Source organism: Barbatula barbatula, assembly GCF_947034865.1.
Source record: "Barbatula barbatula genome assembly, chromosome: 17".
NCBI classification, from domain to species: Eukaryota; Metazoa; Chordata; class Actinopteri; order Cypriniformes; family Nemacheilidae; genus Barbatula; species Barbatula barbatula.
Genome location: NC_136780.1, coordinates 13,927,074 through 13,946,041, shown reverse-complemented (window position 1 = coordinate 13,946,041; position 18,968 = coordinate 13,927,074). Strand labels below are relative to the sequence as shown.

The 18,968-nt window shown below is 40.2% G+C and overlaps 1 protein-coding gene across 3 annotated transcripts in view; it reads left to right on the top strand.

Moving 5' to 3' along the window:
- The window catches only part of zbtb46 (zinc finger and BTB domain containing 46), a 70,757-nt gene that overhangs the window by 46,779 nt on the left and 5,010 nt on the right, over positions 1–18,968 (top strand). The window contains exons 3-7 of one of the 3 annotated variants that reach the window (XM_079477671.1): positions 6,826–7,095; positions 11,208–11,416; positions 13,313–13,355; positions 13,480–13,602; positions 18,169–18,344. In XM_079477671.1, coding sequence (XP_079333797.1) covers positions 6,826–7,095; positions 11,208–11,416; positions 13,313–13,355; positions 13,480–13,602; positions 18,169–18,344 — 821 coding nt within the window. Of the gene's footprint in view, positions 1–6,825; positions 7,096–11,207; positions 11,417–13,312; positions 13,356–13,479; positions 17,497–18,168; positions 18,345–18,968 lie in introns of those variants that run through there. The other 2 variants (XM_079477669.1, XM_079477670.1) reach the window with 2 other exon arrangements.

The window sequence follows — 18,968 nt, the reverse complement described above, 5'->3', positions numbered from 1 at the left end:
GCACAGACACACATACAATCGCACGGACACAAAGCCAACACCATGGGTCCGCCTATGTGTGTCTACTCTTAAAAGGGTGTTTTATTTAGCATAAATGTTGAAGCCAAGAGTGCCGGGCTGCCATGGCAACCACATTAAACTGAGATCTTTGCAAGAAAGAATCAAACTGATTCAGTCGGTCTCTTATGAGGCAAACAGGGACAATACGAGCTATTATTCCCACCGTAATCTCGCTCGCTGTGACACAACACTTCAATCAATGGCCATTAAAGCTTCGGGATTACACGTGTAAACAAAGATTTCAAAAACGTTCCTCGATCACCTAAGCTGCTGTCGAAAACAAAAGCGTAACAATCCCTCCTGTATCTTAATAAGCAGTCTTGAGTGGGACGTAATGAGCAGCGAGACATTAGAAAATGCGTTTCGGCCGCTATAGGTTGAATAGAATTTGCATTGTGTCAAATATTTGAATGCATTGGTAGTGCTTTGTTCGAAGGGTCTCTCATACAATCCAGCTGGGATCGTAGAGCAGTATATGGTATACTGTACATGACGTTATTTATAGCTGTAAAGATGCTCCTGTAGGTTTCCATAGGTTTCGGTGGTTCGTGAAACTTCCATTCAGTCCCATATGGCTCTTATAGAATCTCATTGTGGTTCATATATGACTCTTCTGGAACAGAATATGCTGTACCACAAATCTTGAAGACAATTTTAATTACCAGCGACTTACAGTTCATTCAAGATATACATTTTATAACACTGTAGAAAAGAAAAACAACATTTCTTTTAACTCTAAAACTGCAAATGTTAAATACAGGTGAAAAAGCAGCATGAAATACGCAAAATTGTTTCAATAGTAAAATCGTTCTCCCTGCCTTTGTTGTTCTGAGAGCTGAGCTATAGTAATATGTTATCATTGGGTGCTTTAAGACTCTTCGATAGAGTTCTGCAGGTTATTGTTAAAGGCACAATATGTACGATTTTGCATATTGAATATTACATGCATTAAAATAATCAAAAAGCACAAATAGTGTTATATATTAAAATAAGAATAGCGTTAATAGAGGAAGTGAATATTACTTGAACATTTGTACAACTGCAGCGTCCCTACTCATTGCATGGCTTGTCAATAGCATCATGCCTGCTTTAATCTCAGTTTTTATTGATGTTGAAAAAGTTGCTTTGTTTGAAGTCATGCCGCTCTGCAAAAACACGTAACAGCAAAAAAACATGAGGAAAATAAAATATTGTGCCTTTAATCCTTGTGCCCCTTCTTCAGGTATTATAGAGTGTCTACTCATAGACGTGTATCACATTTTGCTCATATTATTTCCATGTAAACGATCCCTTCGGTATCTCCATGCGGTTTGAGTTGAGTGGGCCGTAATGAATCTCTGGCCTCTCAATGGCCAGAGAAAGAATGAAACATGAAATATGGCCATCCATTGGTACAGTGTTGGCTGTAATGTGTTTGTTTAGGGTGAGGGGTCGAGGCAGGTGTGTAGGGGGAGATATAGGGGTCAGGGGGCGAGTCGCTTCTCTCTTCATTTGTGGGCGTCGGGGCTTGGGCCATTTGGGAGCAGCAGATCCATTTTATTGATTGACTCCTGTGGCCCCAGCCCACAGATGAAGGGTGAACTTATCTAATGAATTCCTGCATCCCATCTCCCCACTCCCCCAACTTAATTAACTTTGCCTGTTTGTTTTTGCCAGTAAGTGTGTGTGACCTGTCCACTCTTTGCTCATTTCATTCTCTGGCAGGCTTTCTGCTCACTTGTCAACAATTTTTCCATCACATCTGCAGAAAGTAGTGGTGAAAAGTGATGTGTCTGGAGGGCATATTTCGACAATATTTGCTTTTAATGCCCCCTCAGGATTGATAAACATTATAAAAAAATGGACAAGACACTAAACTTTTCAGGTAATTATTTAACAAAATACTTTGAGCTATCTCTGACGTCCTCTAGGTTCTGTGACGAATGAAATAGTCTGTTTTTTGCTAACTCAGTGCTCTTTTGAACTGAACCAATGGCACAAGTTTGGGGTCTGAGTAGTTATTTGTTAGCAAATTCAATAATTTTTGCCAATTTGCATCCTAATACCTAAATCTTCCATATTGTGGACCATGTGTGCTGTCTGCTAGGCCACAGTTCCAATAGTATAAAGCTGACTTATGTACCGTAGTGTACAGTATACGCTTTTCTGTTCACACACCTCCAAATTGTGTTTAATCCGCTGGATTTAGTGGAATGTTCCCTAGAGGCAACTGAGCTAAACACTTTTACACACTTTGTCAGATTGTAATAAACACACATTCATCTAAGAAATGGCACAGGGTTCTGCTACACAGGGTCTATGAATGAAGATAACTCAAATACTAAACAATTTCATTCATTTTTAAAGGTGAAGATTTCTCCACTCTTTTTATCGCCTCCACATTTCTTCTTTATTTTATTCTGTTTTAAAACGACTTCTCTAAGCACGGCAAACAGTCAAAATCAAGGTTTGTACTGCAGTGCTTGAAACGGCAAGAATTTAACTCGCAGTTATGCTTTCAAGGTTAGAAACTGCTTGCATGTTTAATATTCTCCTGGAGAAAGCTTGACTTTATTTCTTTGATTGCGTTGCATCTAATGGAAAAAAAATTAACTGTTCAAATGAAAACAATACATTTTGTCTGTGTTTCCTTTATTGTATCTCATAAGGGCTACCATCTCTGAAATTGCTTTGATGTCACACGCACGCGCGCGCAATAGTACTTTACGTAAGGTTCACCCCGTCAATCACCAAATTATGTCTAAATGCCTATAACTGTTTGTTTATCCAGAACACATTGTGGTACACATAATAAAATGAAATGAATCCAATGTGCCTTATTCTGGTCTCTTGAAAAGGCGAACGATTTCACTTTTACAATTAAGACTCTTAAAAAACGTATGAAATCATTTGTGTTTCCATTTTTATTGCGAAGTTGTAACTTTAAGGGGCTGTGTCCACAGAGGATCTCCAGCTTGTGTTTTCTAGTTATGATTTAACACATTTGAGTTTGGCGATGTTTAGGAAAAGCTGATCGCTAAACCTGCTTGGTTTAAAGTTTGTATGGTTATCTGTACGGTCTGTTGTTCACTGACTGCTTTGCACTTATTTAAATAGTCTTTCCCCCTTCTTGGTGTATTATTGTGCTATTAACTATTTTAAACTACCTGACTAAATACAGAGTTAAAACAAAAGGAAGTGCGGTTGCATGTTAGTAAGGCAGCCACTTCCTGTCTAATTCTACTACCACGAGTTGCAAAGTGGACCAGATGTTATATTTCTATTCAGGTAAATAAAGGAAATGTCTAATATATCTAATATATATGTGTGTTTGTGATACAAATGTTTGCCTGATGAGACTTCGTTTTGAGTGGTCTTGTAACCTCAAGGTCATGGACCCCAGAAAAGATCTTTAAGAGATCATGGCTTCATAAGCATCTCACACGTAGACAGGACAATTCTTTCATAATTGATGTCGTTCCAAACTTGTATGACTTTCTTTCTTCTGCAAAACACAAAGGAAGATTTTTTTTATAAACGTTGGTAACCTGAACAACATTGACCCTCATTGACTGTCATTGTATGGACACAGAACCACTGAGACATTTCTCAAAATATCTGCTTTTGCGTTCCACTGAACAAAGGTTTTGAATGACATAATGAATAAATGATGTCACAATGTTTATTTGGGGTGAATTATCCTTTTAAAATACACTCACCTAAAGGATTATTAGGAACACCTGTTCAATTTCTCATTAATGCAATTATCTAATCAACCAATCACATGGCAGTTGCTTCAAGCATTTAGGGGTGTGGTCCTGGTCAAGACAATCTCCTGAACTCCAAACTGAATGTCAGAATGGGAAAGAAAGGTGATTTTAGCAGTTTTGAGCGTGGCATGGTTGTTGGTGCCAGACGGGCCGGTCTGAGTATTTCACAATCTGCTCAGTTACTGGGATTTTCACGCACAACCATTTCTAGGGTTTACAAAGAATGGTGTGAAAAGTGAAAAACATCCAGTATGCGGCAGCCCTGTGGGCGAAAATGCCTTGATGCTAGAGGTCAGAGGAGAATGGGCCGACTGATTCAAGCTGATAGAAGAGCAACTTTGACTGAAATATCCACTTGTTACAACCGAGGTATGCAGCAAAGCATTTGTGAAGCCACAATACGCACAACCTTGATGGGCTACAACAGCAGAAGACCCCACCGGGTACCACTCATCTCCACTACAAATAGGAAAAAGAGGCTACAATTTGCACGAGCTCACCAAAATTAGACATTTGAAGACTGGAAAAATTTTGCCAGGTCTGATGAGTCTCAGTTTCTGTTGATACATTCAGATGGTAGAGTCAGAATTTGGCGTAAACAGAATGAGAACATGGATCCATCATGCCTTGTTACCACTGTGCAGGCTGGTGGTGGTGGTGTAATGGTGTGGGGCACACTATAGTAAATGTTTTCTCGGCACACTTTAGGCCCCTTAGTGCCAATTGGGCATCGTTTAAATGCCACGGCCTTGCTGACCATTGTTTCTGACCATGTCCATCCCTTTATGACCACCATGTACCCATCCTCTGATGGCTACTTCCAGCAGGATAATGCACTGTGTCACAAAGCTCGAATCATTTCAAATTGGTTTCTTGAACATGACAATGAGTTCACTGCACTAAAATGGCCCCCACAGTCACCAGATCTCAACCCAATAGAGCATCTTTGGTATGTGGTGGAACGGGAGCTTCGTGCCCTGGATGTGCATCCCACAAATCTCCATCAACTGCAAGATGCTATCCTATCAATATGGGCCAACATTTCTGAAGAATGCTTTCAGCACCTTGTTGAATCAATGCCACGTAGAATTAAGGCAGTTCTGAAGGTGAAAGGGGGTCAAACTAGTATCGTGTTCCTAATAATCCTTTAGGTGAGTGTATTCTCACCTTACTTTAAAAAGTAGCTCAAACTTATTGTCATTATGAGACTGATCTGGAGAGAGTTTTTGTGTGCTGTGGGAGATGGGTTTTAACACTCTTTATGTTTCATACCTTCACATACCATTTCCAGTCCTCTGTCTGTTCTCACAGACCCCAAAGAATACAGTGTGAAACCCAACACACGCTTTGTATGTCAGCTGTGTGCTGTCGAGCGAGTGAAAATGCATATTTTCTGAAAGCGTGCTATCTTAATGTAAGGTAAAATTAACTGGTGTGAAGTACGGCAGGTTGTGGGCGGGTCCTGCCGTGTCCCTACTGAAGCGGTTTGTCGGCTAGCCTGTCATTCAAACACTTTGAGGCTTTCGGTCGAACAGCTGCATTGAAAAGTTCTTCGCCCTTGAGGCTGTCACTTTAGTCTAAACAAGCTGCTCTGTCTCTCTCCTCTTTGTTTTGCCACTTTTTTCACATTATTCTTACGATTCAGTTGTCCTTACATTCAAGTTGTCCTTGTTTATTTGACAAGAAAGGGTCTGTGTGTGTGTTTTGGCACACCGCTTTGTATTGCCTGTCTTAATGTGACAAAAGTAACGAATAGAGAAGTAAACACTGACTTTATTTTGCGTTATTTGATTTCTTACTACAAAAAAATAAAAAGAATGGGCACAGGTGTCAAACAGTTTGATATGTCTTTTTGGTGGTTTAGGTATCAATTGATGCAATAATAAAAATGCTGATTCTTTTATTTAGTGTGTGTTCAAACTTCTGCCATGGTGCCATAAAAACGTCTTATGATACTATACCTACTGAAATATCACGATACCATGCAGTATCACGGCGCTACGCCGTGTCCATAATTGAAATCGACAAAATGAACCAAATTTCAAACACTTCAGCACTGTAGTTTTTCAACCTTAAATAATGTCTCTTAAATTATTTCAGTGGTAAAACAACTCTTTACCGGACGAATTCTACTAGGGATGCACCGAAATTAGAATTCTTGGCCGATGCCGAATAGAAGTAGCATCCCTAATGCTACTGCCGCTGCTATCGAGCGGTCTCATAGCGACTACAACTACACTCTGTTAGTTTTGTGTTCGAGTCTGTACATACAGTTCCCTGCGGAAGAGTGCAACATGGTTTCCAAACAACGTTTCTGCATTCGGCGGTTCCATCAGCTTAGTAAACAAATTCATGTGTATTGCGGTGCCCAAAGGGAAGCTTATACAGCAACATTATTTAGGACACTGCTAACAGACAATTGCGCTCATCAACCACATGGGGGAACCTTGAGCAGAATTCTATAGTGTCGCTTAAATACATTTTACTCAACAGGCTCAGTGGTTAGAGCATGGCGCTAGCAACGCCAAGATTATGGGTTCGAGACCAGGGATTGCACGGAAAAAGATTTATGTGTAGTACAATGCAATGTCTGCCAAATGCATAAATGTAAAAATCTTCACGTGTGAACAAATTTCATTTGTACAGCAAAGTTTATCAATGGAAACGTTAGACTTTCTTTACATTTGAAACTAAAACGGCCAGTAGGTGGCGGCCATTTTTTTCTGAGTCAGTGAATCATTCAACCAATTCGTTCAAAACATATGATTTATTCAAGAACAAAGCAAGTGTCTAGATGAATGACTCACCGAATCGTTATCTTGTCACTAACATTCTTTTTGAGGATAGTTTGAACAACATGCTGACAGAATTGTAACTTTTTGGCTGAACTTTACCTTTAAAAAAGTTTTGTTACACCTAAAAGTTATTACAAAACTGCCTTTTATTCTGTTCCTGAAATTCCAGTCTTGTAACGTGTTTATAATTCATTCATTAACACTCTTCACTTCTCTCTCAGGTGCAGAAGTGACGGAGCAGAACATTCCTGACGGCCGCAGCGAGCGCATGGACCTCCTGGTAAAGCAGGAGGAGGCTGCAGCGGGGGACGGCGGGTTTCTGTCCGGGGAGAGGAACGAGGCCGTAACCCAGGAGAGAGTGGGTTCGGTCGCTAATCTGCGTGCTGCTCTCATGAGCAAAAACAGCTTGTTATCTCTGGGGGTGGAGATGCTTGGAGAGGAAAACCCGCTTCTGTTCGACTACTTGCCCAAGGGAGGACACTCTCTCTCCCGTAAGTTACCATGTGCTTTGCTATACTTGCTCTGTAGAGTCCTATAGGGACTCGTAGATTCTCAGAATTCTATTGGGACATATTGTATATGTATATACAGTACTCCTGCTAACATGGTGCTGTAGGTGCTCTTGTAGGTTGCTTAACGATTCTAATTAGGTTTGAAATAGACTCTTCTATAGGGGCTTGAGTTCTTATAGATTGAATGCGTTCTTTTGAAATAGCAGTGTACGCTATAATGTACAGTATGTGCTTAGAAAATCGTATAGGTCTCAATAAACCATGACATTTCTAAAGGGTCCTGTAGGATCTGCTTAGAAAATCCAGTTGGGACTCTGGATTTATGGTTTATAATGTAGGTCTTCCTAAAGTTCTGTCTCCCTATGGGTTGCTTGTAGATGTCTTTATGAGTGCCATACAATATTGTCATGTAGTCTTACAGGGGCCTCAGAGTTCTCTGTAGGCTTTTTAATGAAGCGATACTGCTTGACTGTGTCCTTAAGCATTAATGTAGATGTGTGTGTTGTTACAGTTGGTGTGTATAGCATTGTGCTCATAACAGATCTATATAAATGTTAGGCTGCTTTGTGATGGCGATAATACAACTTAGATGTTGACTTTACAGATTCATGAACTTAACTTTTGGTAAAGTATGCGGTGGAATTATAAATGCTCTGGAGATTCAAATATTTAGTCTTGGCATGGACCAGACACATAAGTATCACCCATAAATTGAAAAGAGTTAATGATTGACTGTCCATGTCTCCTTTATGTCAATCACTTTCTCAAAGTGTTGGATGAATGTTGGTCCTTGTGTGTGTTGTGGTATTGTAGACTCTTTACAAGTTGTCTCCTCCTAACTCCCTTCACTCTCACTCTCTCTCTCTCAGTCATGGGTTGGTAATTGTCTCTTTTGTCTGCTTAAGTTCAGTGTTCCTCTGAATAGTAGAGGGAGGACAACTCTAAACGGCCCCTGCTCTTAACACCCTTAGGGCAGACTCAAGAGTGTGTGTTTGCTCAAGAACATTAAGCCTTAATGGCCACTCTTGAGAATGAAACACAGTGGCTGTCACTCACGCCACGGGAGCTTTTGTCTTCCAAACTCCAGCTAAAAGACAACATAGAGGAGTATTAATCTGATCATCTCGCTAATGTACAAATCCTGATTTCCACTAGCACAGCCAGGATTATCCTGCGGAAGTCATCGTGAGATGGTACACAAAACTATTTCACTTGGGTTATGTGACGCATTTCAGGGTGATACTGGATATTTGATGCCAAATTTGAGGCAGGACTTGATTTTATCCATTTGTGATGTAATTGATCATGTTGTGAGAAATAGGAAATTAGTTTTAGTTTCAAGCAAGTTATGACATTTTAGAGAACGATTATGTTGACAGACAATTGTGTAAGTTGGTTAATTTTGTTTACATTAAAGGTGCAGTATACCATAAAATGGTAATTTTGTCAATGTTCATTAACTGTAATGTTGACGTGCTGTAGACCAAAGGAGGGTAGCAGAATGGTTGCTCGACTCTCCGCCATACAATGAAAGTAAGGCCTGAAGGGCTGCAAAACATCATAAAATTAATTATTATATTCAAAGTATTTAAAAGAATGTTGTTTTGTAAAATATTGATATTCACTTTTTTGTGACAAAATTGGTGTGTTGTTAAATTGTGCGTTGACTGTCCATTTTACAAAGTTTACTTTGAAAGTCAAACATATTTCAAGTTATGGTATTTGGACAGAATTTTTTTGAGCTGAATATAATTTCTTGTTCACTTCGAAACATGCTGAAATGTTCGACTTGATGACTGAATCCAGGCTTTCATTAATACATGACCCATCAACCGCCGACCATTTGGGTAACAGCACTATTGTAAAACAAACAGAACCTGTTCAACCGTGCCGTGCTCGCTCTGACGGATCACTAGTCGCCCTCCTCTTTCATACTTCAAAGAAGATTTGTTAAAGTCAGGAAAAAGGAATTGATTTGATCGAGCCGAGCGGGTCGTGGCGGGTCCCCGCACGTCCTGCAGGCTGCCGTGATTAACCAAGATTCCGTGTTACTGGCTGATCCCGGGTCAGGTCTGGCAGTGCGATTTGCTTTAGGTGTGTGTCTGTCTTCTCGACTGATCTATACATATTGACAGCGGGCTGACAACCTGTCCTCTCTCCTGCCACTGTCAGAGTCTCAAGGGACCGTGTGTGTTTCTGTGAGGTTTTATGTGTACTGATACACACATTTGCACTTACAGGGAATCAGTTCCAAAGAACAATCTACACACGCTGCGTGAAATAAACACAATTTACAATCCAAAAAACATATACTAGATAATGCACGGCAGTATTTAGCAAATGAAAGACATGGGCTGGTTTCATATTTTAAAGGGATACTTTGCACAAAAATGAACATTCTGTCATCGTTTACTGACCTTCACGTTGTTCCGACCTGTATAAGTGTCTTTGTTATGAAGACCCCAGAGAAAGATATTTGGAAGAATGCTTATAACCAGACAGATCTCGCCCCCCATTGACTCCCATAGCAGGGAAAAATACAATGGTAGTCAAAAGTGCCCCAGAACTGTTTGGTGTCCTACATTCTTCAAAATCTCTTCTAAATTACAAAAACAATTAATATAACATTGTTATATATTATTAATATTAACATTTGTCATATAAAATAGCATAAGATAGATTTGAATTGACCCTCACACCATAGAACAAATTAGCATATCAGTCTGTCATCTACCCTACACTTTTACACAGCACGTTGTCTTTACTTAAATCTGCCTAGATAATGCACTCATCACAAAAGAACCTGGGTCGGGTCACTTGTGTTTTTTTATTAACATATGAAAAGGATTGTTTATGTAGATCGATTAGTTCAGTTAATTTCAATGACTGTTTGAAGTGAACCATTGGTTAAGTTTTAATTAATGTTCATTGATGTAGAGTTTGCAACAGAAGGGGAACCATTATTGAGTCTCGCTCCAGAATGCAGCAAATGGTTATGTGCACCAGAAAGAAAGAAAGAAACGGACAAGACATCTGTGTCTGTGTGTGTGTGTGTTGAATGGGAGTGGATGATGTTGAAGAGGAGAATTCCAGGAACCTATTTGTGGTTGAACTTAAACTTTGAGCATCCGTCCACTTAACTCATAACCAACAGGATTACACAAAAATTCATCTTCCCCCCTGAAAACTGTAAAACCTAAAAAGTAGCCTGAAAGTAGCTGTCTCACATATTCTACACTGCATAGCCTTGTGGGTAGTCTTTTGTTAGTTTACAGAATCATACAGATTTTCAGGTCATTTTGAAATACAGTAAAACATAAAATTACAGTAACAGACATATTTACGAGAAACGCATAAAGAACATGTAATTTTACTGTATTTTTCTGGTGCCCCAGCTGCCAGAAGATCCCTCTTTTTACAGTGTAGCACAGGTCTGAAAAAATTAAACAACACGGATAATATCTACATAAAATGTAAATGATGGGAAGAAACCTTGTATCTCCATTTTCTTCATAAATCACTAACTCATTCACGCCATTGGTATGATCAAGGATCATATACACGATGCCAATAAGCGCTGGCGGGGACCCTGCAAATATTAAACCAATACAAATATATAAAAGAGAATGTTTCATTCAATTGAATTTCAAGTGATTTTATTTCTGGATTGTGTGTTCGATTTCCAAGAAAAAGGCGTATACTGTACCTTAAAATCAAGTTGGATTGAACGTATATGAAGGTAAATGTAGTGTATCCTTCATACCGATTCTGGCAAGTGGCCTGACACGGTTTTACATGAAGAGAACTTCCTCCATCGTGTGAAAGCTTTTTTTCTATTTCTTTATCTCTGAGAGTCACACACAAACGGCCATCCCTTGCGTGTGCATGTGGGTGGATGTGGAGGAGCTTGAACTGAGAGTGAGAGAAAGCGAGCCCTAACCCCACTCCCTGTCTCCTCACTCTCTTCATCTCTTCCCTCCTCTTCCTCTCTTTATTAATGAAGTGGCTGTGTGTGCCCCCTCCTCTCTCTCTCTGCTGCTGGCCGCTGGTCTGAGAGTAGGTGGGTGAGACTAGTTTCCTGTTCTCCTCAGGGCCACGTGGCTCCCATGGCACCAGCGGTTCCCATCATCCAGGGTCCCTGTTTGGTAGCAAACACGGGGCGTCTTCATCTTCTCCTCCGTCTACTCTTCCTCTTCTTCCTCTTCTACTGCCGCCCCCGGGGGCCCTCAGTCTGCCGCGTCCTGGGGGCCCTGAAGACAAGCTCTATGAGGAACGGGCCCTGAAGGCCTCACCCACTGAGGTAAGTGTAACAAACATCCAACAGGACACTTGTTTTGTCAGATCTGTTAGTTGGTCTTTGTTTGTGTGGACTTGTTTCTATGTGCATGGCTTTTCTTCATTTCATTTTGCTGTTCTTGCTTCCTTTCTTTGTTAGGGACCGCAGGCACGTATGAAATCTGCATACAGAAGATTTGTAATGTCCGTTCTACACAAGCCCTGTCCCTTGTGTCTTCTTTTCGTATTTTCTCTCATTTCATTATGTTTTAGCCAGCAATAAAACTGTGTTACACACAGTTTACCCTATTTACATACATGTGCCCAAAAAATGCATAACACTCGCAGCTGAGAATCTCCTGATGAGAGTAGGATCCAGGTGGCGGTAGAAATCAATACTGATGGTGGACAATGGATGGGGTCGGGTGGGTTTTTGTTTTCCTAAGTGAGAGCAGGAAATTGCATTCTCCCCGTGTATGCTGAGGTGGCATTTGGTTTCGCAGGACCTCCCCCCCAAGAAGTTGTACCATCTCTGCGGACAAGCCATCTGTTTGCTTAAACCATTACGTGTCACTCTTACGTGAGGGGAGGGTGAAAACAGAACGAAAATTGGGAAAACATGTAGGGGGATGGGCCACACCTATACACGTACTACATGCATACTCAGCGCACATCTACATGTATAAACAGATCTGTAACCCCCCCACTCCTCAAACAAACAGCCCCCCTTCATACACAAACAAAGAGCATTCTCTTTGTGTCCACCTGTTGAAAATCGCTGCTGTCTTTCAGGACCCTTGTATCTCCATATTTTCTGGTCCTTTATATTTGTCAGTGGGTTTTGCAAATATCTAAACCAATAAAAAGTATTAAAACGTGCTTGTCAGCTTTCACAGCACAGTATTTAATCTTTTTAAAAAAAAAAAATCTTTCTTTTTTCTGAAAAAACTGTACATTTGGACATCCAAGATAAACAGTGATAATACGCTACTGGAAAGCAACAGTAAACCAGCAGTTAAAACTTTATGTGGTTTTGTTGGTCATTGACCAAATGCTGCAAAAAAAAAATTGGTCAATAGGATAAGGAAAGTAAACGTTGATCAAACTTTATAATTCAAAATAAGTGAATATATAAACAATTTAGCAATGCCAATAATGCCATACATTTTTTGATACAAATACATAATTTTTGTAACCAGTATTTTCGTTTTGCTGTCCCATAAGAATATATAAACAACATGAAAAAAATCTGTGTAAACGATGGGAGTCGTGTTTTAGAGAATATATGCTTCGACATAATAAGTTAGCTTTAGAATAAGGAAAATAAACTTTATTCAAACCTTAAAAAAATTCAATAAATAAATCAACAAAAACAGAAACATTTTGTGATCTGTATTTTTGTATGAAAATACATACACAGCTTTAAAATAACATTCAATTTACCATGTAATTATGGATTTGTTTTCAGAGAATACATTTTTAAAATAAACATAAAACTATTTGCCTATAGAATAGAGGAGAGTAAACTTTGTTCAAACTTTTTAAATAAGTAAATAAATAGCAAAATTGTAATAATATCATACAATCATACAGCTTTATAACAACAATAACACTATTTATTTATTTGTATCAACGTTTTTTTGGGGGTGCTGTCCTTACGCAGGGCCCTGTGTAGACATTTCCCATTCTGAACGTTCAGCAAGACCGCACGGCATAACTCATGTTTTGTCTCTCTGTTTCGAGTTAATTGTTTCTTTGCTTTTCTTTCTTTCCAAGGGTCCTGTCTTTCTCTTCTTTCTCCAGTGTGTGTTTTTGTGTATTTTACTACATGAACCTGCATGCTTAAGGCGTTCACGTCTCTATACAGATGTGTCACCAGAAGTACACAAGTGTTGATTTGTATGTGTGTGTATTCCTACAGGATGAAATGCAGGATGAAGTCAGCAGTCCCGCTTACCGTGCAGGTATGTGTGACGTGGCGACCCCGTCCCCTCATCCACGCCGAATGACTGGCTGTTGTTTTTCACATACATAAGCCGATCTCCCATGGTTAGTTCTCACCTCTCTCTTTCTGCCTCCATCTCCCAGGGCTGGAGTGTGTCCAGGATCCCGTAGAGGAAGATCAGATGGTGGAGGACAAGCATGGAGCGTGTGTGACGGAGGTACGGGGCGGAGGGCCGGGCTGGCGGCGGGAGCTGGCCTGCTCTCTGTGTAAGCAACTGTTTAGCAGCCTGCTTCAGCTGAGACAGCACGAGTACAGCCACACGCTCTCGCTCATGGCCTTGTCGCTGGACTGCCTCGACCGCCCTCTGGCGTCCGTGTCTCCGCTCGATCCTCCGCCGGCGCGCTACCACTGCTCCCAGTGCCCCGCCAGCTTCACCCTGAAGTCTAACGCCGACCGCCACGAGAAGACCATCCACTTGAAGCGGAAGCTAATGCAGTGCGTCTACTGCCTCAAGCACTTCCGCGACCGCACGGACCTGAACCGCCACCTGTCGTCCGTGCACTCCAGCGAGCGCGTGTACACGTGCCCCGCATGCACCAGGACCTTCAGCACACAGAAAAATCTGGCCACTCATGCCAAGGTCTGCTGTCAGTCCGGCGTCTCCCCTACCGAGCGGCTGTGGCGTCTGCACGCCATAAAGGGGGACGATGGAGAGCGCGGTCACGTTCATGTTGATGATTGATTATCATTGACGCAAAATCTGTCTGGCAAAACCAGCGATTTCATCCACTAGTGAATGTGTAAACGCTAGGCCATCCTGGTTAGGGTGTAATTTTGGGCACAGCACTGTTGGTGTTCTATAGTATTTTTGTATATGAGAAGGGTTTTATATATTACTGTAAAGCAGCTCGTGGCTGGCGGCACAATTGCTATGCAAAAACAGATTTTTTTATCAAGTTTCTAATCCAAAAACTTTTTTGTACCGTGCAGGATTATTCCAGCTCTCACTGAACCTGTAGAACACAGAGATCTCAGTGTATTGAACACCATTGTTTTTTATTTATTTCTATATATTATCAATGGTTAACCTGCAATACGGAGTCAAGCACAGGGGTTCTTCACTAACTTGACAATGTTCAACAGTAAATTTGACGATTTTGAATTTGTGCGCAACACTGCCCCCTGCAGGAGAAACATATTCCTGTGTTCTGAGGTTAAAGGGATACTTCCCCCCAAAATGAAAATTCTGTCAGCATTTACCCACCCTTAGTATTTTTTTTCAAATGTCAGTTAGGTAAATGATGACAGCAGTTTCATTTTTGGGTGAACTGTCCCTTTGTGGACGATAAAGATTGGAGGATGTCCTAAATTATTCAACCATGTTCTCTTTGACCGTGTATGCATGCAGTTATGCGAGTGCACTACATTATGTCTGAAATTTCACCCTTTTTGAGCCTAAATCACAGAGACACTGGAGATGGTTAAGGAAAGGAGTCAAGTAATGTTGTGTTTGCCAACTGTGCGACATTGGAGTTTATAACAGTCAGCAGAAAAGAACAGGGAGGTTGGGGAGGGGTTACTTGGTGAGAGCGGAGCCATGTTAACAGTTGTGTCAGAGTCATGGTGTTGACTTCATATTGTAGAATCAGGCCAGACTTTCAGTGATTGCTGACTGAAGTGTCTATTGCGAACTAGTTCAATCTGAATCAGACTTTTTCCCATCTTGAAAGTTAGTTGTGTCACTGAGAGGTCAAACCGCAAACATCTCCGAAGGATCGTTTGGCATGTGGAAATGCATAAAATGCGCTTGAAGGCGTGCAAAGATCTGATGTCCTGAAACTAAACCAGCCTCTTTCATATTTTAATCATTTCAAGGTTTGTCAAAGCCAAAGTAAAATTTTCCTCCACTTCATGTTACTCGACCGAGTGTCACTTTCACAAACCCATTCATTTTGCTTCTATCACATGTTTTCTGATCATCCGTATCTGACACAGCATAAAATCCAGTGTCATCTCCCTAATACAAAAATTATAATCTGGGAATACCTATGAATGTATCTTCCACATTCTACTAGAAATTTGGATTTTTCTCAATCTTGTATTCAGAGATTCCTGATATCTGTGTTTTACTTTTGAAACACCTAAAATGACCCATGAGTATTATACCCTAGTCTCCCAATGGGCCTTTTCCTTCCACCTTTTCTTTTTCTCCAAAGTATGAAGAGCTGTTTATCTGTGATCTCTGTAAGGTCTTGGATGTGTTCCGCTCTCATATACACTTTGCATAGATCGTCTGATCTGTGCGTCATATGCAAAGCTTTGTTGAATTGCTCTATCAAGCAAAAATCAGCACGGTTTACGCCAAGTCTTCAGGAAAAACAAAGTTTTACCACGGAAAGTGTGGTATATTCATTTGTGTGGTAAAACTGTTCAGCGTGGTGCTATGTTAAATGTGAGGTGCATTGTGAGCAAAATCAGCGTTTGGCTCTGAATAAAGAAAGAGAAATTCGTAACTTGCACTGAAGTGGAGATTTTCAAGGTTTTAGCACTTTCTCTTCAGGAAAAATAAAAGACTGATGCGCTTTAATGCTGTTTGAAGAGGTTTGAACTGTGGGCGTAAAAACGCGTAAGAATTCTCAGTCATAGCTGGGTTGAATTGCACTATTTTGTTAATGACATGAATAAATCCCTTCTGAGTCTAAATGCATAGATTCATGTACATTTCTGTATTTTGGAATAATATTATTGTGTGTCAATTTGTAGCCAATAAATGTTGCTGTGAAAATGATGAATGAGTGGTTACTTTGTTTTTAGATTTGTAGATTTTTAGATGTAGATTTTTGCATCTCTCCACAACATGGCTAAAAAGATCGTAAGCGTTGAAAACAGGTGACCAGATTCTACGTTTAAATGAGACAAGTGGGTGTTAAAGTCAGAGCTTTTCAGCACATGCTTATCAGTTCCATCGTGTGTAAAGATGAGAAAAACCTGGCTCTCGGATTTGTACTCGAATGCCTGAATGGTGCCCATCCACCAAGCCAGACTAAGGAGATTCTAGTCCTATAGTATGAATAACACAAATCTGGTTTATTGCTGCTTTGTGTGAATCATGCGCTCTGAAAATGGAAAAATGACAATGAGAACAAGCGATGTGGAATTAACATTTGGTTTTGTGAGTTTGTGATATTTTGTGCTGTAATTGTTCGTCAAACAATAGTACGTCGTGCGAGTCTGTGTAATTTTTTTCATCTTTCTTTGTTGAATCTGAGCAGTAAAATCTGTTTCGGCACTGCAGTTGCTAGGGAAACTGTCTCTTTCGGGGTTGGTTTTGGTAGCTAAGGGCAGGTGAGCGAGGGAGAGTATCCTCTTCAGTGTTTGTCAATGCGCTCTGACTGTATCTTCAGCGGTGACGCGGTGAAAGGACAGGACTGAATGAAAAGGATATAATTGATGTGAATGTGATGGTATGATGAACTTGACCGATCACGGATGGTTACGTTTATCACAAAACAAAAGGAAAAGAAATTAAAAAGCAATTATATTTTGCATAAAGACAACGAAGCTTATCTTTTGTGACATTGTCATGACCATAACCGTTAGTCCTCCCAAACTCCCTGGACATTTCAATTTTGAGTTTTTGTGTATTTCCTTTTATTCTCAAAGGTGATTCTCAAATTTTACACAGTGCAAACTCTACAATCATGTACATAACATAAAAATATAAACTGGATAATACAAACACAATTTTTTCACAAAAATGAGCAATACGTTTACAGCATTTCTTATCCCATTGGTTCTCAAACTGGGGGGCCCCAAGATGGATCCGGGGGGGGCACAGATTTTGTGGCATTTTATGAAATTTAGAAATAAACAGAGAAATAAGAACACCAACCAAAGAATAAAGCAATAAGGCCTGCGTCGTGCCTAAAACCCACTTAGCTGTTATAAAATGCCCTGCAACCCACTGCTTCGCGGGACTTATTGCTTTTATAAAACGGTGATTCCATATGCATGGCAAGGTTTCATGAAATAAACTAAATAAAAGAATATTTATGTTATGTAATGCAATCAGGGTATTTTATAACGGCTTAAAACTCGGCTCAGCAAATCAGAATCAAGGACCAGAACTGACCGTTTTATAATTGATGTTGTAGCATTGTATAACCCAATATGTTTATGGTTTAAATACAATTTGAAGTTTAAGATTATAAGTCTTTATTTGGGGGGCCGCAATGCACTCTATACAACGGGGGCCTTATGGCAAAAAAAGTTTGAGAAGCACTGTCTTAACCTTAGTTTATGTTATTTCAGCTTTTACTAATACATTTTAACATTTAAAATGAACTGTTAACATGCACTGAACTAATAATTGTGTCAGTGTCGCCGATAATAACTAACATTAACAGATGAATAATTGCTGACAATGATATTATTCATTGTTAGTTAATGCCAGCTTATGCATTCACAAATGCAACCTTTTTTGCATTAATAAGAATTTAATTTTCACATAAAAAAACCATTCACTAACGTCTAAAAACAAGCTTCATTTCTTTATGCAAATCGTAATGTCTTTATTTTGCATTCGGATGAGAGTGTAAGATTCACCCTCAAAGTAAAAATAGCTCAGACTCCACTATTTAAATAATTCTGGTTAACATGAAACACTGTCTATTAATTTAACTGATTTGATCCAATTGAAAAAGCATTTGGGTAAGTAGGTTTGGCATTAATGTCACATGCAGGACTTTAACGCTCCCATACTTCCAACAGTTCAACCTGCACGTGTTTATTTTTATCTGCATCTGATCTGTCATTTTTCTGTCTGTTTGCAGTGAATGACTTCACAGTGATCAGGAAGAAGTTCAAGTGCCCGTACTGCAGTTTCTCTGCCATGCACCAGTGCATCCTGAAGAGGCACATGCGCTCGCATACAGGGGAGAGGCCGTATCCCTGTGAGATCTGCGGCAAGAAGTTCACCCGGAGAGAGCACATGAAGCGTCATACACTGGTGAGTGCAGACCAACAGGGGGCGCAACATAATCTACTGAAACTTATCTACTGAAATGTATACGGTTATATCAGAGGCTGTACTTGACTATTTCGACGGACTGGCTTGTGAAAAATCTGTCATTATCTATTTTTCCACTGTCACTATGGTGCAAGAAGATGTAACGTGTTTGTGACATCATCGCTGTGTACATGTGTTTACTCTCTGAACTTACACTTTTAATACAACTGAGTACCCAATACAATTTAAGTCGCTGCTGTCATCTCATTGCATGCACATATTTTGTCTATTCAAATCAAATATCTGAAAAAGCAAATATATTCACCAGCCAGGGTGTAGGGTAAATGTGTGTGCTTTTTCAGATATTTCCTGAAGAAATCAGGACAGAAGTGTTCAAAAAAAGTGGACAAAATAGAAGGATTACAGCAGCAGGTGTAAACGGGTTCAGTATGTGCCTCTTTCATCCACTTGTGATCCGATGGACCAAAATGCATCTTAATACCAGGCATAAAGAGGGCCTTATAAAGACTGGAGGGAGCCGCAGCAGGGGGGCAGAAGAACCACATGCGGCTCTAGAGCCACGGGTTGCCAACCCCTGGTGTAATGCCTTGTTTATACACACGC